Source organism: Podospora bellae-mahoneyi, chromosome 2, assembly GCF_035222275.1.
Source record: "Podospora bellae-mahoneyi strain CBS 112042 chromosome 2, whole genome shotgun sequence".
Lineage (NCBI taxonomy): Eukaryota > Fungi > Ascomycota > Sordariomycetes > Sordariales > Podosporaceae > Podospora > Podospora bellae-mahoneyi.
The window spans coordinates 5009178-5029459 of NC_085881.1; the positions used below are offsets into that span (position 1 = coordinate 5009178).

A 20282-nucleotide genomic window follows, 5' to 3' on the forward strand; every position below is an offset into this window, starting at 1 on the left:
GAATTGCAAGGGCTTTTGATCCCATGGCTTTCTCCTTGACATTTGCGGTGTTATGGCGGTCTAGAATTCGTTCTCGTCTCTTGTTTCACCACCTGTGCTGTTTTGCATGAACTACGCTTGGACGAATTCGGCATTGATCAAGATGTTAGTGCCAATTTCGACAGATCACCCACATGTAGGTACCTTAGGTACCTTGTGTCAAGAGCACAGTTACCTGCTGGTAATAAGAAAGTCGGTTGTTCAATCTTCGACGAGTTTCTTATTGGTTATGTCCACTGCACTGGGCCGTTGTGCCAATTTGTGGGGAAGTGCTTCAAGGAGTGGGAAGAATCGACGTTAGATGACAGGTGCTAGAATCCGGGGCAATGACCAGCAAACGGAACAGAATCCACCCAGAAAGGAATCCACAACCAAGGGGTTGCATTACAACCAGGTCCTCATGTAACGCAGGGACCTCCGTTTTCTCGCAAAGGACTGGAGTTGAATGCCTGGGCCAAGGAAAGGGGCAAAATCCGCTCCCTCCGAAGACCCAATACCACCTAGCTGGCAATGAACGGATTGGCATGTGGAAATCTATTTAAGCACCTTTGTCGCCCAACGGAGGAAATTGATCCCAACCCTCTTGTTCGACCAGGCCTGTAACTTTCCAGTTGTCTCTCCAGAAACATCAAGATGGTCACCATTTCTTCCCTTCTCGTTGCCGCCGCGACAGTGGCCACTGGTGTCTTCGCTGCCCCCGGTGAGCTTCCTGGGCTAGCCAAGCGTCAAACCTACACAACCAGCGCTACCGGTACACACAATGGGTACTACTTCTCATTCTGGACCGACGGCGGCCCGAACGTGAGGTATACCAACGAGGCTGGCGGCCAGTACTCGGTGTCGTGGTCCGGCAACGGCAACTGGGTTGGTGGTAAGGGATGGAACCCCGGTACTGCTCGGTGAGTGTTGCAACATGTCGTCGTGTGCTGGTGCCAGCAGCTGACAAGGGTCGTATGCAACAGCACCATCAACTATACGGGCACCTATCAGCCCAACGGCAACTCGTACCTGGCCATCTATGGATGGACCAGAAACCCTCTTGTCGAGTACTACGTGGTTGAGAACTTTGGCACTTACAACCCATCCTCGGGAGCCACCCGCATGGGAAGCGTTGTCGATGGCGGTGCCACCTACGACATCTACAGGTCCACCCGCGTTCAGCAGCCCTCTATCGAGGGTACTCGTACCTTTGACCAGTACTGGTCCGTCCGCCAGCAGAAGCGCACCGGCGGCTCTGTCAACATGGCTACCCACTTTGCTGCCTGGGAACGTGCGGGACTCAGATTGGGAACCCATGATTACCAGGTTGTCGCCACTGAGGGTTACTTCTCGTCCGGCTCCGCTACTATCAACGTTGGCGGCTCCTCAGGTGGTGCTCAGCCCCAGCCCGAGCCCCAGCCTTCTACCAACCCCAACCCCGGCAACGGCGGCGGCGGCGGTGGTTCCAACGTGAGTCCTCCTTTGCTCCCTAGGCCAGGTGCTTGATCAGAATAGAACAATTAATAACCATTCACGAAAATAGTGCGCTGCCAGATGGGGCCAATGCGGTGGTCAGGGCTGGAACGGTCCTACTTGCTGCGAGTCGGGCACTACCTGCCGTTCCAGCAATCAGTGGTATTCCCAGTGCCTTTAAGTTGTTGGATTTGACCTTGGACGTTCTGGGGTGGGTTCTCACCACGCGGTCTCAAACTTCGATGGACAGTAAGGGAAAGTCTGTAAGGTAGATAGGATAAGGGGACGCTTCATGCTTCATGTACATAATTGCACCCTTGCATGCCATCACGGTATGTGGTACAAATACTCGTTTTCTCCATCAAAAGCTTCGATCGATGTGTGTGTCTGTGTGTGTGCAGAATCCTGATGTTTTGGACGGGATGCCCTGGTGGGCTGAGATGTCGAGAGATTGAAAAGGCTGTGTGTGGTGTGTGTAGCTGGGGTGTCTGCGGTGTCAACGAAGAGGATGAGTGGTAAGAACCTTGCATCTTCGTCCTACAGTCACACCACCGTCGCCTGCTTTCTCCTCAGGTCCAACCAAAATGCCGACACGGTGAGACAGGAGACAGGGCTGTGTCTCTGATGCCCTGGTGGTGTAAACACAGCTGGTAGGTAGCTAGATTCACAACATCGTCGAAATGGATGGCTGGCCGAGTGTGATCAGGTAAGCTCGCATCAAGCCAAAGAGGGAAAAGGCATCGAGGCGGTACACCAGGAACCTCGCCGCTATTTTCCCCGCACAAAGCGACCCTAAAAGCCCACACCGCTTGCCTCGTTGAGATAAGGCCCTGTTGCCCTGAAGAGCGAGAACCAAGGATTGACCAATGGCGGTCTTGGCCCGTTCGCCATCGCCTTCTTGGCCTCCCCCTGCAAGAGTCCCATCGGTCTCTTGCCCTCGATCGAGGACCAAACTAAGTTCGGACCATGACAGCAGAAGCGGGGTCGGCAGTTCAGCCTATGGGTTGCCATTGGTGATGATGGGTGATCTGGTTCCTGCGGTCTGCCAACGGCCAGCTTTGAGAAGCGTCACGTTGGCGCCCACGGTACCGGGGCTGAAGGGGGTGCTCGGAGAGTAAAAGAAGGACCGGGCTCCATATTTTGATCTTGTCCTTTTCCCTCGGTCTCAACCGTTGCTGACAGCCAACCTTTTCTGCCCGTCCACGACAGAGTCAACCCACCATCTGTGTCCTTTCCCCGATTCACTAGAAGCCAGCACCCTACGGCTCATCAACGTGGTCGACAGCAACGTACAATGGCGAATAGTTCCCCACGCCGACCCCCATCGGGGATCAAGGTCATCGTGGTCGGAGCTGGCTTCGCGGGTCTTGCTGCGGCCATTGAATGCGATCGGAAGGGCCACTCCGTCACACTGTTTGACAAGGTTGATAACATTGAAGAGATCACCAGGATCGGCGATATCATCTCTTTCGACCCGAATGGCTCCGTTGCCTTCGAGCGCTGGCCAGGTGTTGTGGATCAAATGGAAGCCATTGCCCGCCAGACTAAGCACATTGACCTATATCACCACCAAGGCAAGTTTGTCACGCGGCAGGACTTCTCCCACGAGAAGGCATGGGGAAGAAGGATCAATGGCCACCGAGGGCAATTGCACAACATCATATACCGACATGCTGTGGATCGTGGTATCGACATCCGCCTCGGGAAGCGGGTCGAGGACTACTTTGAGCAAGACTTGCCCCCTCAGGCCGGTGTGGTGGTGAACGGAGAGCGCATCGCGGCGGACGTGGTGATCGCGGCCGAGGGAGTGAGATCGCGAGGGAGGAAGATTGTGCTCGGTTTTGACGAAAACCCAAAGTCGTCCGGGTACGCCGTTTACAGAGCCTGGTTTCCGGCCGACCGGGTGCGCAATAATCCTGTCATCAAGCATCTGGTTGAGAATGGCGACACGCACCAGGGCTTCATCGGGCCGGACATCCACTTTCTGGCCTCCACCATCAAGAACGGGACCGAGGTCAACTGGGTCTTCACCCACATTGACGATGGGAATATCGAGGAGTCATGGCAGTTTCCGGGAAAGCCCGAGGAGGCGCTCAAGTATCTTGGAGGGTGGTGCGATGTCGTGCATGAACTGGTCAAGGCGACGCCTGATGGAAGACTTATAGACCATAAGCTGGTGTACCGGGACCCCCTGCCGACGTTCATCTCACCCAAACGGCGGATTGCATTGATTGGCGACTCTGCGCATCCGTTCCTGCCCACGTCGATTCAAGGAGCGAGCCAGAGTATCGAAGATGGCGTTGTATTGGCGACCTGCCTAGAGCTCAGCGGTAGACAGAACATCCCGCGAGCTCTAAAGGCGTACGAGAAACTTCGATACGCACGAGTACATCGGGCACAGGCCAATGGCCCAAAGATGAGAGAGAGGTGGCACAAGGCAGACTGGAATGAGGTGTGGAAAAAGCCAGAGATGATCCACCTCATTCGGGAAACGTGGCTGCTGAATTTTGATGCCGAGAAGGATGCATATGACAGGTTCTCCAGTGTCCTCGAGGAGTTGGAGAGAGATGAACAGCAAATCAAACCAAGGCTGTAAATATGCTTTCCTTGCTTGTTTGTATCCTGGTGTCGATGAAACGACGGTCGAGAGATTTTCTTATTAAATGAACATCTAGGTAGCGAATTGTCTCGCGGTAGAAGTAAAGCCTGGGGTGATGGTCCTATGCCAAGATCGTAGCCCCTGAACCCCTGATTTAACCCTGAACCCCTGAGAAATGGTGGAGAGTGATGTAAACCCCACTCTAATTTGTAGAACAATGTAGGTGAATACTACTACTATCTCTTCTGATAAATAAGGTGCGTTAGCGAACTCCTCCCAGAGCCCCCATTGTCATGCCTGCCAAAACCGGCATCGCCATCGTCCATGACCTTGCCAACCCTCTTCCCTCATATTCTTGCTCAGGCTTAGACCATCTGCCACCCGCAAACTTCCCACAGCCGTAGCCCCCATAACCAAACCCATACATCTTGGACCCTGGTCTGAGATATCTGCCCTTCGGCTTACTATAACCATATTCCGACTCGTCGTAGATAATCTCGTCGAGGTAAGGACTGATCGGCTTGGCGTCGGCCACACCTGGGAATGTGTGACCAGGTGCCTCGAGATACATGTGCGTCCTGTTCTCATCCTTGCCCAAGAACGCTGGGCGGGAGGTGTGCATGGCGGTGGCCATCCCCCTGCGAAGGATGCGATGTTGACGGTACATTTCTTTCTCCTTGAGAGCCCTCTCGGCCCGTGCTGAGACACGCTCGTCATGTGTCGTACCAGTAAATGTATCCTTCAGCTTTCTCGCTAACGAGCGCTTTCTAGAGGTGTCACTGCTCTTGGAGTCAGAGCCAGAGTCGTCCGTTGGCTCGTCAGATAAGTCATCGGCGCTGTCCAGAACCGTCTCGGAAATTTGAAGACGGACCTTATCCTTCTCTGCCTCGTTGAGTGACGAAAGAAATTCGGAGTCGTCATGTGGATGGTGCCAGATGGATCTGGGGTTGGGGTTGTAGTTGGTGTCAACGAAGAACTGGTGATGCGTGTCTGGATCAAATTCCCTAACCCATCCAGAGGGAACGGGGCGAAGTTCGTCTTCCATGCTGTGGCGGGCTTGCATTGGAATGGCGTCTTTGTGTTGGAGTGCTGTGGTTGTTGAGATGGTCCCGGAGCTGGTTGAACTGGTTTCGTTGTTGCCAGAGAGTGACGACTGTAATGCTTCAGAGTGGATTGCGGGTGGTGAGCCTCTTTCTACCTTGGTGCGGCTCGAACGTGATGGCGATACAGACATTGTGGTACTTTTTGGCAAAGGCGGGAGGGGATATAAGTAGAGATTTACCCGAAACACACAGGCTGGAATGCAGTTGGCAAGCAGCTGTAGTAGCATGTGAAGAGAATAATTTGAAACGAAACTCGCGCGGTTGAAGTGAGTAAGACTCAAAGCTTGAATGCGGAAGAAGGGACACAACTGCTTGTTAGTGTGCTCTGGAAGCCAATCTGACATGATGGCAGTCAGACGTCATGTAGCAGTCAAATCACTATTGCATCGAAAGTGGGTTTGGACACAGAACTACTGCAAAGCCAGTGCTGGCTCATGTGAGCCACGAGCCAGCTGCACATATAGTCTGGGACTCGTCTACATTAATTCGCGATTGGAAGTCAAAATGGTTGTGTTTGCAGAAAAGCCTTTACATAAATATATGTGTATCAAGAAAGAGATCGAGGCCCTTCAAGGGATGCATCCTCCGGTTCGAAAGTCCCGTCCCATAGCACGTGAACATTGCGCAAGTCCGCTCACTATGCTAGCATAGAGAATAATTAGTACTCCATTGAAGTCAAATACAACGTACAATAACTATCACCTCACACCTTCTTTTGTCCACGAGGTGACCAGGTACCCTACCTAATTATATTGCCTGCCTTCCCCTTACGTTGAAGAGCTCATACTCGTCACTGGTATTGTCGGTTTCCGCCATCATCAAATCGGGATGCCTTCTCTCCTGCTGCCGACCTGCCTTCAGCATCCCAGGGCTTGCCATTCTATGATCTCTATCCACCCTGATTTCACCAAGTTCGGAAGGCGGTACATGTCTCGGTCTGATTCCCGGAGCAGCTTCTTCCACTCTGCGATGCGGCAGGGGAGCTGTGTGTAGGACGTATACACACTGAGGACAGTATCCATCGGTATTGATGTTTCTGTGACGATGGTGACACCCTCTACACCAACGCGCGTGAGGATGGGCATGAGAATGTAGAAGCCTGTCTCGCAGTGTGGTGCCAAGGACCACTCGGGGTTGGGGTGGACCCTCGCCAAAGACCCGGTTGTACGAGATAGGCCGGAGGCTATGCCGGACACCGTGAGGTTGCCTCGATGGTGATGGCGGTGGAGAGTGCCGCGTCCGGACGTAGCGGCATCCTGGGCTTGGGGCAGCCGGTGCACCAGGCGAGATGCTACGAAAATAAGGTCGGTCGTGATCCTCTCCTTCGACACCCCCAATGATAGCCCGAACAGGAGAGGGATTGCGGAAGGGAGGAGAGTGGCGTGTGGGCGCAAGCGGATGTGGTGGATATGTTTTCAGCTGGTAGCCTGCCTCACGAATGACCATGCTGGCGCCTGGGGCATTGTATATGATGGTGTTAGAGGATTCGTAAGCGCCTTCCGGGGGTTGCTCCATGTGACCCAAGTTGACAATTACCTTCACCGGGCGATCGGAGTCCCTACGAATCGCAGGAATAAGGCGGTGAGAAAGAAAAGCATCGATGGCATCCAATTCGGAGACTTCACGTGTCACAGCGTCCCCGATGTAGGGCGCCGTCTTGCGATAGGGAACATGCCTTGCCCCATATGGTTCAGGTCGGTGATGTGCCATGGCTTAGGCTCAAGTGGGTGGGTAGGTCAGAGAGCAAATTCGAGCAAAAGAAAGAGCTGTTCAAAGGGGCCCGGAGGGGCAAATTTAGGGGTACTACGCAGTCGAGCGTGTCAAGGGTAGCTACCTGCATTCTGTCTCACAACCTAGAGTAGTACAGCGAAACCGGACAGCATCTTCCGAGAACCAAAGTCTTGCGTGATGAAGTGTGTATTTCTGGTCAGGGCCTTTCAGTTGATTTGAGCTGTATCTAAGAGAACATGAGCAAGGTTACCATATCCTTTTTCTGTCATCTATCCTTGAATTTCAATCTTGCGAGCCCCCGTCTTTTCAGCCTTGGGTACGAGGATATCCAGAATGCCTTGGTTGAATTTGGCCTTCACCTTGTCTTGGTCGATGTTGTTGGGAAAGTTGAAGACGCGGGAGAACTCTCCAAATGAACGCTCGCTCAGCCAGTACTTGGGTCCCGAGGATTTATCCTTGGAATCTTTGGTGTCCTTGGAATCCTTCATCTTCACTTCACTGTCTTTACCTTTGGCGCCTTCTATCTTCTTGGGTGAGTCGGAGCTGCCCAGGCGAAGCGATGGGTCACCCTCCTCGTGCTTGCGTTCGGTGTGGCCACTGACAACCATGGTCTGCGGGCTGGGAGATACAAAGTTAGGGATGGGTTGGGAAGAAGGGGAAAATGGGGGAGGGGTACTCGGTAAATCGAATTTCGACATTTTCAGGCGAGACACCTGGGAGCTCCCCTTGCAGGGTATAATCTTTGTCGTGCTCGGTGACGTCGAACTTTGGCGAGAAGTTCTGGAGGCTGGTGCTGCTGTCGGCATGGTGACCTCCGAGCTCACGGGCGTACTTGTCGAAGTCATCCAACATGCGGAAGAGTGACGAGAAGCCTGGCGTTGGAGAATTGGCGTGGGAGATGCGGGGGTACCAGAGAGACATCTTGGGCGGAGTTCTGTTTGAGATCCTGGGACCGGTGATGCTATGTGCGAGCCGGCGGGTAGTGGCTGACTTGGGAGCTCTTGAGCGGAGAAGAGTGGGTATCTTGCCGGTAAAAGTGCGCGATGACTGCATGGAACCTTGGCTGAAGGGCAGGTTGAAGACAGCCTACCTTCTTACATTTGGCAAGCAAGCAGACAGCTATATACCAAGTTCTCATCTCTCCTCGTCTGCTTTGACATTCCTCTCGGTTGATGGTCCGTCATGTTGGCTATCCCGTGGCTTAGTTCTCGAAGCGTTTGATGCGTAATGTGGTCGTCGTGACGATAAGATGAACTGACCTGGACGCGCTGTGGTTGCTCCATCTGAAATCCCAACGCTGCACAGACGGGACCCACCAAGAACTGAATCCGACCGTCGCCGCCCGGAGGACGGGAGTGGAGACGGGAGGCTCCGGGTGTGAGGCCGGATGCTATCTGGCCGGCTCCGGGAAAGAATACTCTCTGCTGGACCGATAAAAGACCCATCCCCTCACCAGTCAAAGACAGTGGAGAAAGTCCGAAAGGAGTGTGATGTGATTGGATCTGTGGAATGACAGGGCCGGACCTTTTCAGCCGGCAAGCCCTGGTTTTGGTTACGGGCTAGGTCGAAATAAGCAGCAGCTAATCTGTAAAGGGTAACGCGCACTTGTAACAGTGATGTCATAGGCAACAATCCTGCCCGTGGGATGCCACCCCGCAGTTTGACCACCGGGGAAAGGGCGAGAACCTCTTGGTCCTTGTACCAGCTTTTTATTTTCTGCTTGCTGCCTCGAGTGCCTCTTGCTCCGTAGGTGGTACGCACTGGTCAGGGAAGGGCTTGTTCTCCGCCGAGCTGCACATCCACAGGACAGAGTCTTGCCCAAGCTCCCTGGCTCCGATCACCCAGCCAGTTTGATGACTGAACCTCCCCACGCTCCCATCATTCATCATTGTGCAGGATTACCACCAAACATCGTACGATTCTTGCATCCCCCAGCTTCTCGACTGCCCGCTTGAGCCCTCTCCCTCCAGCGCGACGGGCGCACCAGCCCACACCGCACCTCACCACCCCTCCCCGACCGACAAGTAAAGCAGTTTCCAGACTGCCGCAGCGGCCCGCTAGGTAGCGCACTTGCTCCGGCCCGGGCTCAACCAGTCAGGTCCGTTTTTCGGCTTCAAGATGGCCGACTTTGCTGGTGGAGGGATTGCCCCCGCCCATCCAGACCTAGGTCTTCTTTTTGATCTCTCGCCTCTGCCTTCGCTCCTCCTTTCGCCCTCGTGGCGCATCACCAGAGCCTCTGTGCGCTTCCTCGAAGAATGGAACCTCTCCCCCGAGGCCTGCGTTGGCCAAGAACTGCTGGGCTTTGTGCAGAACCAACTCTCTCCATCCCCCGTCCATCTCAAGTTTCTCACCACGGCCATCGACGATGCGATTTCCTTGCGCACAGAGCGAACCTCGATGCTGATCAGCACGAGGCGCTCCGTTTCCTGGAGGGCACGTGTGATACCGTATTTCAAGGGCGATGAGCTTTTGGCCATTGTCACGGAGTGGCAGAAGAACTTGTTCACAGACGACGAGGTCCAACCCGGCCTCTCTACCGACGAGGCTTTCCGCATCCTTGTTCAGGCAGTCAAGGATTATGCGATATTTCTACTCGATACCACAGGCCACATCGCGACGTGGAACACGGGCGCTGAACTCCTGAAGGGCTACCAACGGGATGAGATCGTTGGCAAGCACTTTTCTGTTTTTTACGGCAAGGAGGATCTGGACATCAAGAAGCCAGAGATGGAGTTGGAGATCTGCATGCGCGATGGCAGAGTGGAAGACGAGGGGTGGCGCTACAGAAAAGACGGCAGTCGGTTCTGGGCCAACGTCGTTATCACGGCCGTGTACAAAAACGGCGTTCATGTGGGCTTTGGAAAAGTGACACGAGACTTGACGGAGCGCAAGTCAGCCGAGTCTCGACTAATTGCTGCCTACGAGGAGAGTGAGAAGCTCAAATCCGACTTTTTGGCCAACATGAGCCACGAGATTCGCACCCCCATGCACGGCATGCTCTCGGCATGCGCCTTGCTTTTGGACACAAGCCTCACGTCGCGGCAGCGCGACATTGTCGGCATCATGGACGAGTCAGGACAGGTGCTGCTGCAGGTTATCAATGACATCCTCGACTATTCCAAACTGGCGTCTGGGAGCTTTTCCATTCACTCGGACATTGTCGGCATCACGAGCATTGTCACCTCGGTAGTACGAAGCGTGCAGACGACATTGCCCCCATCTGTGCATTTCGAAATGTTTCTGGCCCCAGACCTCCCCAGGTCGGTGCAAGGCGACCCTCTGAGATACCGACAGATACTGCACAACATTGTTGGAAATGCCGCCAAGTTTACAGAAAAGGGCAGCATTCGGGTCAGGGCCGGCGTGCATCGAGAGGACCACGACAGCTATATAGTCATGACCGAGGTGACAGACACCGGCATTGGTATCCCCGAGGCTGCCGCTGCAAGCCTTTTCACGCCTTTCACCCAGTTCGATGCAACCACAACAAAACAGTACAAGGGCACTGGACTCGGTCTGTCAATCGCCAAGTCATTGGCCGAGTTGATGGGGGGGAGCATCGGGTATCGCCCCAACCCCGAACGGCACGGCAGTATATTTTGGTTTACGGCGCGGTTCAAAAAGATCAAGAGCCTTGAGCAAATTCAAGACTGGAAGAGCAGGTTGGTCCGGAAGGGCGGTGCAATGCTGGCCATGCCCGAGGCAGACATGGTTAACTTGCGACAAAAGCTGGCAGAGGTGGCTCCCATCAAGAGTCTACTGCTGGTGGAAGACAATGTGATCAACCAGAAGGTTATGCTCGGTCTCCTGAGGTCTCTTGGCTTCAAGAACACTGCGCTTGCCTCCAATGGGTCCGAGGCGGTGAATATGGTGCGGAGCAAGCCCGCGGCCTACGACATCGTCCTCATGGACATCAACATGCCCATTATGGATGGCCATCAAGCTTCCAAGGCGATACGGGACGCAGGCATCCGGGTGCCCATCGTCGCCATGACGGCATACGCACTCAAGGGCGATAGGGAACGCTGCCTTGAGCACGGCATGAACGACTATATCCCCAAGCCGGTCGACAAGAAGTATCTCATCAAGGTTCTAGCAAAGTGGCTCCTACAAATGAAGGACTACAGGAAGATCTTTGACGAACAAATGAGCAAGCTACGAAGCTACGAATCTTTGACTCCGGGTGCGAGGGGCCATGTTGCCGATCGTCTCCAGCAACTTTCATTAACTGTCCAGGGCGAAGAAGGCGAAGGAGGCGGAGCCGCCACACCATCTGATCGGTCGGTGGAACACAAAGACCAATCTAATTCCCATGGAGCACAGTCGTCAGACGACACCATCAATGTGGTCAAGCCTACCTCACAAGAGGAGCACCAGCACACCAGCACTGTGGCATCTTCACCGCGTTTCGAGCCACTTTTGCCGCCAGTTCAGCTCGAAATGCTGGACTCCACCCAGGACATTGGCCTTATGGTGACTGGAGACATCGCGCCAAACGCTCGAGGGTCACAAATCTCCGCGGAAGCTGTCGATAGTGGAGGAGACACAGAGAATAGCACCAGCGGGACAACTGCCACCACACCTTTAGATCCACCACTGGACTCGGACAAGAGCACTGCCGATACCACACATAGGGGGGCAGCCACCCTGCTACCATGATACGAGGTTGAATACCTCTCTTTCCCTTCTTCCTTGCGTTCTCTTTACTTGTTGTTTCTTCCTTTTTCCCTCTATGTTTCTTTTTGGCGCGATCAGGAGTTGACTATATGGTGCTTAGTGTACTTTGGCAAGCAGGCAATAACATTTACTGCATTGATACCTATTTCATTTCTATTTTGTGGGAGCAAGGGGGTCGAGTTATTGAGTGCACTCTGTGATCGCAACAATGTCTGTATGGATATGAAGTAGTACGCGGTGGTGATCCGGGACATGAGTGGTGGATTTGGCTTGCATGAAAATGGCGAGACGTGGGTTTATGCAGCGAGTCTGGAGTTGTGGGCATCTAGATAAACAGTGCGAAATAGGATGTAGGGTAAAATAGTAACGATAAGGTATATTATCTCTACGGCAACATACTCCATGTGCAGTATAACTTTTTTTTTTTATAAAAGAAACAAAAAAAAAAAAAAAAAAAAAAAAAAAAGACTTACCGAATGGACTTTCAGCGAAGGATACCTAAGAAGCTTCTGATTGAGTTGGCTGCATGTTGTTGGACTACGCTCAGCCTCATCTCGGAGGCTAGGTATCCATTAGGCCGCAGATCAAGATCTGTATTAACCCACGCTGTGGTTGAAGCTGCGGCTCGGGGGCTTGGAGTTATACAAACTGAAACAAGTGATACACGGAGCATTTTAGTACCTTTGGGAATATGGAAATGTGCTGTTCAATGTCTGGCCTGTCGTGAGCTGAGGGGCGATGCAAGGTTCTTTTAATGTTTTATGGCCAGGCTGTGGCCGTTTACTCGGCACAGAATTGAACAGCACAATAACACCCGATCAGATGGTTATATTGTGTTGGTGGGAACTTTGTGTCGGGCCCAATCCCACAGAGCAGGTCTCCGTTGGGTGTTGGAATGTTGATGGCAGTGCTTGGAGCAAGAAGACCCCGATGGGGAAATATGTGGGTGAACTGGGAAGTGTGTGGTCAGCTTACTTACCATGCGCTAAAAATACAAGATGGGACGAAATTATGCCAGGAGCCGTGATGTCTCCCTGTGGCACCATCCATATATCTGACAGCGGCTGAAGGTGAGTGGCCAAGAGCGGCGATGCAATCTTTCTTCAATTCTTTCAGTGGATGGGGATGCAAATACGTGTCCGTATAGGCAAAGTTGGATTCTCTGAAGATAGTAGGATGGGTGGGTTAATCATTGGGACTGTCGCCAACAGTGAGCGCCTCGCGCCATCCTGGGAAAGCGTTCAGAACTAGTGTGACCCTCAGGGCCTTTGCTGTCTATTGACTGAACTCGGACTTGGGCCTTATTTGAAGGCCAGGTGCATCATCGTCGTTGGCCCTGATTTTGTGACAGACCATGGAACATGGACCGTTTTCTCAGTCCTATCCCCATTTTGGCGAGCTGAAATTGTTGGAAATTGTGTCCATATTCAAACATAACAAGTTGTATATAAGCCCGGGTTTCCGACGAAAGTGTGCCAACGTACTTGCGTCAACCATCTACCAATCTTTTCTCTATCTTCCTCACATTCTTGACTCCAGCTTTCTTCATTTCCTCTCCGCCGGTCGGACCTCTAGAGTGTATAAGACTTTTCACCCTTTCCGCCATCACCATGCCGGGTCCCCTCATTGCTTTGATACCGGCCATTGCTGGCGCTACTGCACGTGCAGCAGTTCCCGCAGTCGGTAAGGCAACTGCTCAAAGTGCTGCCAAAGGCGCTGCCAAAGCCGCATCCAAGCCTCCTGCACCCAAGCCTGCTGCTCCCAAGCCTCAGCCTCCCAAGCAGAACAACCCGCCCAAGCCCAAAGACGACAAGAAGCCTGAGCAAAAGAAGGATGAGAAGAAGCCCGAGCAAAAGAAGGATGACAAGAAGCCTGAACCAAAGAAGGACGACAAAAAGCCCGAGCAAAAGGACGACAAAAAGCCCGAGCAGAAGAAGGATGAGAAGAAGCCCGAGCAAAAGAAGGACGACAAAAAGCCCGAGCAAAAGAAGGACGACAAAAAGCCCGAGCAAAAGAAGGATGAGAAGAAGCCCGAGCAAAAGAAGGACGAGAAAAAGCCCGATGACAAGAAGCAGGATAATAAGCAGAAGAAGCCTACGCGTGGCTGTGAGAAGAGGGAGGAACTCACAGAACAAGCTCTCGACACTACTTCTCAAGTCATCGATCGCATCATAAACCGCCCTGGCCGGGACGATGATGCCACCTCAGATTCTCTCAAACTTGCAGGGCCCAAGCCCAAGAACCCCGTGGTGGCGCCCAAGGCTCCCAGGGCCGGTGATGTACTTGTCTCCCTTGCTGTTAAGAACAACGGCCAGGATTGGTTCTGGTTCGTCCACCACCCTACCGAGACCAACACAGGCATGACCATGCATGCCGAGGGTACCATCACTAAGGGATTTACGGTTAAACTCACACGCAAGACCACCGTCGAAAAGCTCGAGTCTGCCACGGGCACCAAGTCACTCGAGCTGATCAAGCTGCAGTGGGTTGAGAAGCGTTGGTGGGACGAGGACATGTTCGCCCCCAACAAGGCTGCCAAGGCGGAGGCTCCCTTTGAGACAACCGCGTATGGCGTAAAGCCTCCCACAGTGACCGAGTGCGCTCCCGTCAAGGAGACCGCCACTGAGATGGCCATGGATAGGATGACCGCCCGTATCAAGCGCAAGGACGACAAGACCTGGATCCTCGAGTCGTGCGAGGCTCTGGTCCGTGCCGGAGCCCTCAAGCAGAACGTCTTGACCTTCCTTGAGAAGCTCAAGGACAGCTACGGCACCATCGGCGGCAAGAAGCCCACCGGCCCCAATGTTAGCCCGGCCAACCCTGGCAAACAGCCGATGTGCGGTACTCCCAGCAGGGGCGGAGATAGCCTCCCTACCAAGACCAATAGGCCTAATACGCCGAGCACACCTGGAAATGCTACACCGCGTAAGACTGGGAATGCTACACCGGATAAGCTTGGAAATGGCACTCCAAAGAAGGGCGTCACTGGAAAGCCTCCTGCCATCAACGCGGCTGCCGTCAACAAATAGTGGGCATGTATCGCCTCCTAGCGCAATGTTTTCATTTTTATGTTTTGGTCATTTAGACGGTTAGAATACAACGGTGGTGAATCTGGGCGTTCTCTGGTAGAAACAGGCGCTGTTCTTTTATTCTTTCGCTATGTCTGGTTGGTTTGCTGGTAGTGTAAATGGTGTCAGAGTGATACATTGAGCTGGTACTCAAAATATATATGCAACGAAGTCTCCCCCATTCCGTGCTGAATGTTACCTGGATACTGTATTGGTATTGCTGGTGAGAAAGGAGGACACGGAGCTGACCCTAACCCTCACCGGCCCCCTTGAATCGCCCCTGACGAATTTCCGAATCCGTCATCCCTTCAAATTCCAGTGACATTGACATAAAAAGAGGGGTCACCCGGTATTCTCCTCCAAGATTGATACTGAGGCCAGCCCAAAACAACATGTTCCTGTCACGAACACAAACACCAGAGTGCAATTGGCCGATACTCCCCAACCAGCCAGCTCATACTCACGTGAACGGCACATTGTACTGCTGGAATAGAGACCTTGACACTTCATACTGGATACACGAGCATGCCTTTAGCTGTCTCAATTTCGATAGCCAGAACTGCGTGTGCCCGCGCCTCAAAGCAGACCCCGAGGTGGCTGGGATAGGTGTACGTGATGTTGAATTTGCGCTTGTTGGCAGCTCCATATACATTTCTAATCAGCTTTCCGATGAGCTCTAGGTAATCCTCGCCTTCTTCATCACTGCTTTCCTGACCGTCATCTCCACGATATTCACCCTCCTCATCACTCGCACCGATGGCCCCTTATCTCCTGACGGAACCTGGCCGCCTCCATTCTCCCCGGCCCACCCTCCCACTCTCAACAAGATTAATCATGTCTCAAGACAATACATCGCCCGACCATTCATTGTCTTTCTTCACTCCCATGGAGTCAACATTCCCGTCATAGCCGCCTGCGCCACCGACCTCGTTATCTCCCTCTCCGACACCCAGCTCGTCACCGGTCTCGCTGTGCTCGTCGGTGCGCTCGCCTCCCTGTACCGCAGCGACCACGATGAACCAATGTCGGTCTATCATTTCACCATCGCCTCTGACCTGGCCTGGTTCTCGTCCACCACACATCTCTCCTCGCTGCTGGTTCTCCGTTACCACCCACGAATCTCGGCCAAAAAGGGCCACCGACCAACTCACATCCGGCCCTGGACGGTGCGCCTCCCGTTAACAATACGACTTGTCCTCATGGCTGTTTTCGCCGCTCTTCTCCTCTGGGCCACCACGCTGGGGGGATACGAGTGCTGGTACAGCATCATGGCCTGCCCCGCCAAATGTACGCTGACACACCCCTGGGGCGGCGAGCCGGAGACGTGGGTGGCGGTGAACACGGTGCTGATTGTGTACGGCTACTCGACGCACATGCTGGAGCTCTCGGTTACAGCGAGGAAGTACTGGCTGGATCATCTGAGGCCTCATGTTCTTACTCGGGACAACAAATTCCCTGTGCCGAGGCTCAAGCAGGGCCTTGTCGGGATGATGGTCTCGACAGCCAGGATGCTCTTGTTTTGCTTCTGGAACGCGTTGGGGTCGGATTTGTGTGACGTGCTCGAGATGATGGTTTGGTTTGCACTGGGATGTTTTTGGATTGCCGAAGATCGAAGATGGGGACAGGCAGAGATGGAAGGAGAGCATCGACAGGCGGAGAATCGGCTAGGGTATGGGCAGCTAATACCCATCGTCTTGTTATTACTGCCCCTAATAGCGGTTGTTGAATCCTACGCACACCACTCGGAAGCAGACAAAAAGAAGAGGTTTGGGCAGTGCAGTTGTGGTGGCTGTGAATGGCACGGATGTTAAGTGATCTCAAGTACCTTAGGACGGAGGAGCAAGAGAAATTTCATATCCGTATTGGTCGTAACACATAACAAGATCTACCTCTATCCCATGACACAAACAAAAACACAATCACCATAGGGGGTATCAAGCAACGCCGTATATCCTGTCTTGTCCATCTCAATACCAAGCTGACTTCTTTCCGGCCTCGATGCTGTCGACGATGGTGCACTTTTCCGTCTGGCACACCTTTTTCCGCTCCAGAAACTTCCATTTGGGGCCTAACGGACCGGTGATGTAGTGATACTCACCAAAGAGCCTCCATTGTCGTTCGTCACTGAGAGGATAAACATCATCACCCCAGTACCCATCAAAATGGAACCAGGACGTTGGTGCTTCTGGGTTTGACGACGCAGGCTGTAAGCTCGTTCGGTTTCGACCTGCCGGGACTGCCTTGGATTCCTCGTGGTCAACCTCGTAGTCGTACCAATAAGCGTAGTTGTTCAGTGCGGGATCCCAGAGTGGACCCTTGTCGGTGATGTCCTTGAGCATCTTGAAAGGCAAGACGTATGGGTGGAGCCCAGGATTGGCGTACATGGCATGACTTCCAACAGCGGAGTAAATAACTGGACGAGCCGGATTACCGTGGTTTTGGGACCGCTTCTCCATGGCGTGCCACGTGTATGCTTTGCCGCCGGCATGCTCGCTGAGAAACATGGCCCGTGGAATACCGTTCTGGAACCGGACCATGCAGTGCTCCCAGTCGCCAACGTGGTTGCCAAACCTGATGTTGAGAACCGTCTGCCCTAGATTGTAGCTGTAGAAAAAGAACCAAAAGGCATCCAGGATGCCGGCTCCTTTGTCGACAAGGACCAGGACGGCAGGTGCCTTGGAATACCCGCTGGCGTCGGGCTTGCCTTTCTCCGGAAAGCTACCAACCATTGGCCGCTGAGCAGGTGAAGCCCTTCGCCGCAAGCCTCTCCCCAGATTCTTGGGCGCGGCTATGCGGTGAGGTGGGTGTTGCTTGTCTGCATCCCACCAAGTCATTCCGTCATCTGCTCTGCGAGGCTGACCGTCGTGCGAACCCCAGTCCGCTCCATTATTGCCATTCTTGTCGTTATTGTCATTGCCATCATCGTCGTCGTCATCATCGAAAGGGGTTGGAACCCCCACTTGGCTGTGTAACCAATCAGGCCTGCTCTCGACATCATCGACGCTGGTGAGAAAGACAGTCCCATTCTCCCCGTTCAACTGCCCCAGATTGTCCAGCGTCAGGTCTTTTTTCCCATTCTCGCCATCCCACGAGGACTCCACCTTCATGTGCTTGACATGCTCTGCAATATCCGATGGCCAAAAGTTCTCGCCAGAGTACAAGTGCACCAATGGGGCATTATCCAGCACAAAGTCGGGTACCGCTCCTTTCTCGACCACTTTTGCCTTCATCTCTCCACCTCTCCTCTTCAGATCGGCTTCCATCCAGCCCTCCTCTTGGTCCCACGTGTTTTCAAATTTCTCCTCGCCTTCCCACGCCAAAGCCAGCTTTCGTAATTCATCCATGACGGCCTCGCCCATGCCGTGGGACAAGGCTGGAGCATCCCACCGTATGTGCTGAATCCCGCATAGGCCCAACCAACGACAAGCTTGGCGGTCGAGGAAGTTGGGCGAGGAATTGATCCATTTCTTGTCTCGCTCGGTCTCATTTTCGTCAGGTTGCGTGGGCTTGATAGCACGGGGAACAGCCCAAAGGACGAAAATGATGCTACCTAAGAAGGCAAAAGTGTATGAGAGGCGGCGGATGCCGTAAGCCATGTTGATGTTTCTGAGGGTGGTGAAGGACTCGAGATGGGAGAAATGTAGGAATGTGGTGTCACCGCTGCTTCACGTATGCAAGTCCGCATTGGGTTGTTAGGTAACAAATAACGTGGGATTGCTAAGCAACAAGCCGCCAAACGGAGCGGGGACGCAGGATGACAGGATGACAGGATGAGGCGCAGAGATGGGAATAAAGAGTGACAAACCGGGCCGCAGAGTGCGCGGGATGAGGGCATCAACCATACTTGGGAGGAAAGAGAAGAGGAAAGATGGAAAAGGCGAAAAAAAAAGGACCAGCAATGGGACAAAAAGTCAAGGCATGCAGGAATCATGTGGCCCTGGGATATCCGGGAGTTGGGGTCACAACCTAACGGGAAGCCGGGAGCCCGGCAGGGTCCACGCACGTCAGCCAAGACTTGTACTGGTACCTGTGCCGCAGCGGCATCTCCACTGAAGGATGGGTACATGATCTTCTACTGCTCGAAACTCTTAGCGCTGGACAGAAACCAGAAACCCCGCCGCCAAAACCCATTCTGGGATGACAGGCCCACCCCCCGCCTGTTCACAGGGCAATGCCAAGGATCTGCAACCTGGATGGGCCGGGAGGACATGGCTAGGGTGCTAGGTATGTCATTAATCATGTTTCTCGCTCCATCACTCGAGCTCGTCCCATCTCCGAGGTGTCGGCTGGTTCTGCAACACACTCCCTGACTCGGTCCTGTGCTGTGTCCCTGTTCTCGACAGCGCCGACGTATCCCTCCGAACCAACGTTGTCCTCCTCGCCCTTGTCCTAGGCCTCCTGCGCCCTCCCGATCCTCTGACAGGTCCATATGGCCTCTGCTCCACCCCCAGCCCAGCTTGTATATTGTCCCTCCTCTTTTCTCGAAGGCTCATGTTCCTCTGCTGGTCACGATGCAGTTTCCTCCTTCTCATTTCCTCGGCTCTGTCCTCCACCATAAGTCGGTTCTGATGCGTCTCCACTGATGTGATGGTCACTTCGTCCGTCTCGTTACGTTTGCGCTTGAGGGAGATGAGATCCTCGAGAAAGTGGGCCTGCGGCTGCCGCTGCCCGCTCTTGTCGCCGCCGACATGAACGTAGATGCCACCGTTGCGCTTGTACCGAGCTGGCAAGTCTTCCTCTTGAGAGTCAACCCCCATAGCATCGTCCTGCTCTCCATGGCCATTCGCAGGGTTCTTGTTGCGAAGAGTCGTCTCCGTAAAGTTGATTCTGCACGCGCTAGCCGCGATCAAATCGATGTTTTGGTTCAAGTTCCTCAGGGCGGGCAGAGGGACTTGTTCGTCGTGGGGGGTGAATATCATCTCGGTGCCAATGTTTGCGCACCATGAACCGCGAAACACATGGTTGCGGTATGATACCAAGGGCCTTTCCGAGTGTAGGTCGAGTATCTGGATCTCTTCGGCCGGCACATTGGTGGTGGTCGGCAACTCCATGTAGTCTCTATCTTGTCCATTGTCGAGTTGCAAGCGGGGATCGACTGGCGGCTCTGTCGGCGCTCGCGGAGGCTGCAGCCCGGAATTGTCGCGCTTGTCAGCTTCTTCCCGCTCGGGTGGTTCGTTATCATCGACATCCTTGTCATCAATGAAGGCCGCATTCGAGGCTTGGGGCTCGGCGGCATTGAACAGTGGGTTGTACCAAACTCGGTAGCCCCCGCGCGTGTTATGGATAATGTCGTCGGTTCGGCGCTCGAGAAAGTCGCGGACAGAGAGATCGAGGGTAATGTAGTAGGTCTACGGAAGGTGTCAGCGTGTGCGACTCACAGGATTTCAGTCGCCGACATGCCTCTTTCTCGGTAGCTGAGTACTCGAATTCCCATTCGTCCTCGTTCTCTACCAGTAGAGCGTGGTTAGTCTCGACCTGCGACGGCATTTCGTTGCGCGCGAGATGTTGCTGCTGCTGAATGAGAGTTGAAGATGAATTACGGGGGTTTGTAGGCTTTGCGGATGGTGTGAAGTAAGGTAGCCTGCCAAAGTACGGCCTGCTGTTCAGAGTCGA

General features: G+C 53.7%; 10 protein-coding genes across 10 annotated transcripts; 5 read left to right on the plus strand and 5 right to left on the minus strand.

The window, feature by feature from the left end:
• The first annotated feature begins 576 nt into the window (after positions 1-576).
• QC761_213730 (uncharacterized protein) lies at positions 577-1939 on the plus strand. The gene is made up of 3 exons (XM_062877105.1): positions 577-938; positions 1002-1488; positions 1562-1939. The coding sequence occupies exons 1-3, from the start codon at positions 673-675 to the stop codon at positions 1670-1672; spliced, it is 864 nt and encodes a 287-aa protein (XP_062735799.1). The 5' UTR covers positions 577-672; the 3' UTR covers positions 1673-1939.
• An 846-nt stretch (positions 1940-2785) lies between these two features.
• On the plus strand, positions 2786-4087 carry QC761_213720 (uncharacterized protein; the record flags this gene model as incomplete). The annotated part of the gene is made up of 1 exon (XM_062877104.1): positions 2786-4087. One exon carries the CDS (start codon positions 2786-2788, stop codon positions 4085-4087), a length of 1302 nt encoding a protein of 433 aa, XP_062735800.1.
• Positions 4088-4352: 265 nt separating this feature from the next.
• QC761_213710 (uncharacterized protein) lies at positions 4353-5420 on the minus strand (the record flags this gene model as incomplete). Its single annotated transcript, XM_062877103.1, has 1 exon — positions 4353-5420. The coding sequence occupies one exon, from the start codon at positions 5418-5420 to the stop codon at positions 4353-4355; it is 1068 nt and encodes a 355-aa protein (XP_062735801.1).
• A 520-nt stretch (positions 5421-5940) lies between these two features.
• QC761_213700 (uncharacterized protein) lies at positions 5941-6903 on the minus strand (the record flags this gene model as incomplete). The annotated part of the gene is made up of 1 exon (XM_062877102.1): positions 5941-6903. One exon carries the CDS (start codon positions 6901-6903, stop codon positions 5941-5943), a length of 963 nt encoding a protein of 320 aa, XP_062735802.1.
• A 290-nt stretch (positions 6904-7193) lies between these two features.
• QC761_213690 (uncharacterized protein) lies at positions 7194-8576 on the minus strand (the record flags this gene model as incomplete). The annotated part of the gene is made up of 2 exons (XM_062877101.1): positions 7601-8576; positions 7194-7542 (listed from the first exon to the last, which is right to left on the minus strand). Exons 1-2 carry the CDS (start codon positions 7975-7977, stop codon positions 7194-7196), a joined length of 726 nt encoding a protein of 241 aa, XP_062735803.1. The 5' UTR covers positions 7978-8576.
• A 466-nt stretch (positions 8577-9042) lies between these two features.
• QC761_213680 (uncharacterized protein) lies at positions 9043-11583 on the plus strand (the record flags this gene model as incomplete). The annotated part of the gene is made up of 1 exon (XM_062877100.1): positions 9043-11583. One exon carries the CDS (start codon positions 9043-9045, stop codon positions 11581-11583), a length of 2541 nt encoding a protein of 846 aa, XP_062735804.1.
• Positions 11584-13211: 1628 nt separating this feature from the next.
• Positions 13212-14630, plus strand: QC761_213670 (uncharacterized protein; the record flags this gene model as incomplete). The annotated part of the gene is made up of 2 exons (XM_062877099.1): positions 13212-14526; positions 14551-14630. 2 exons carry the CDS (start codon positions 13212-13214, stop codon positions 14628-14630), a joined length of 1395 nt encoding a protein of 464 aa, XP_062735805.1.
• A 405-nt stretch (positions 14631-15035) lies between these two features.
• QC761_213665 (uncharacterized protein) lies at positions 15036-16504 on the plus strand. Its single transcript, XM_062877098.1, has 2 exons — positions 15036-15277; positions 15350-16504. The coding sequence occupies exons 1-2, from the start codon at positions 15062-15064 to the stop codon at positions 16478-16480; spliced, it is 1347 nt and encodes a 448-aa protein (XP_062735806.1). The 5' UTR covers positions 15036-15061; the 3' UTR covers positions 16481-16504.
• Positions 16505-16636: 132 nt separating this feature from the next.
• Positions 16637-18265, minus strand: VPS62 (Vacuolar protein sorting-associated protein 62; the record flags this gene model as incomplete). The annotated part of the gene is made up of 1 exon (XM_062877097.1): positions 16637-18265. One exon carries the CDS (start codon positions 18263-18265, stop codon positions 16637-16639), a length of 1629 nt encoding a protein of 542 aa, XP_062735807.1.
• A 657-nt stretch (positions 18266-18922) lies between these two features.
• On the minus strand, positions 18923-20156 carry QC761_213650 (uncharacterized protein; the record flags this gene model as incomplete). Its single annotated transcript, XM_062877096.1, has 2 exons — positions 18923-20017; positions 20070-20156. The coding sequence occupies 2 exons, from the start codon at positions 20154-20156 to the stop codon at positions 18923-18925; spliced, it is 1182 nt and encodes a 393-aa protein (XP_062735808.1).
• Positions 20157-20282: the final 126 nt, after the last annotated feature.

Coding starts and splice junctions, on each gene's coding strand:
- QC761_213730 (XM_062877105.1), top strand. CDS start 673: ATGGTCACCATTTCTTCCCTTCTCGTTGCCGCCGCGACAGTGGCCACT. Junction 939..1,001: donor TGGAACCCCGGTACTGCTCG/GTGAGTGTTGCA, acceptor CGTATGCAACAG/CACCATCAACTATACGGGCA. Junction 1,489..1,561: donor GCGGCGGCGGTGGTTCCAAC/GTGAGTCCTCCT, acceptor TCACGAAAATAG/TGCGCTGCCAGATGGGGCCA.
- QC761_213665 (XM_062877098.1), top strand. CDS start 15,062: ATGTTCCTGTCACGAACACAAACACCAGAGTGCAATTGGCCGATACTC. Junction 15,278..15,349: donor CCGAGGTGGCTGGGATAGGT/GTACGTGATGTT, acceptor GATGAGCTCTAG/GTAATCCTCGCCTTCTTCAT.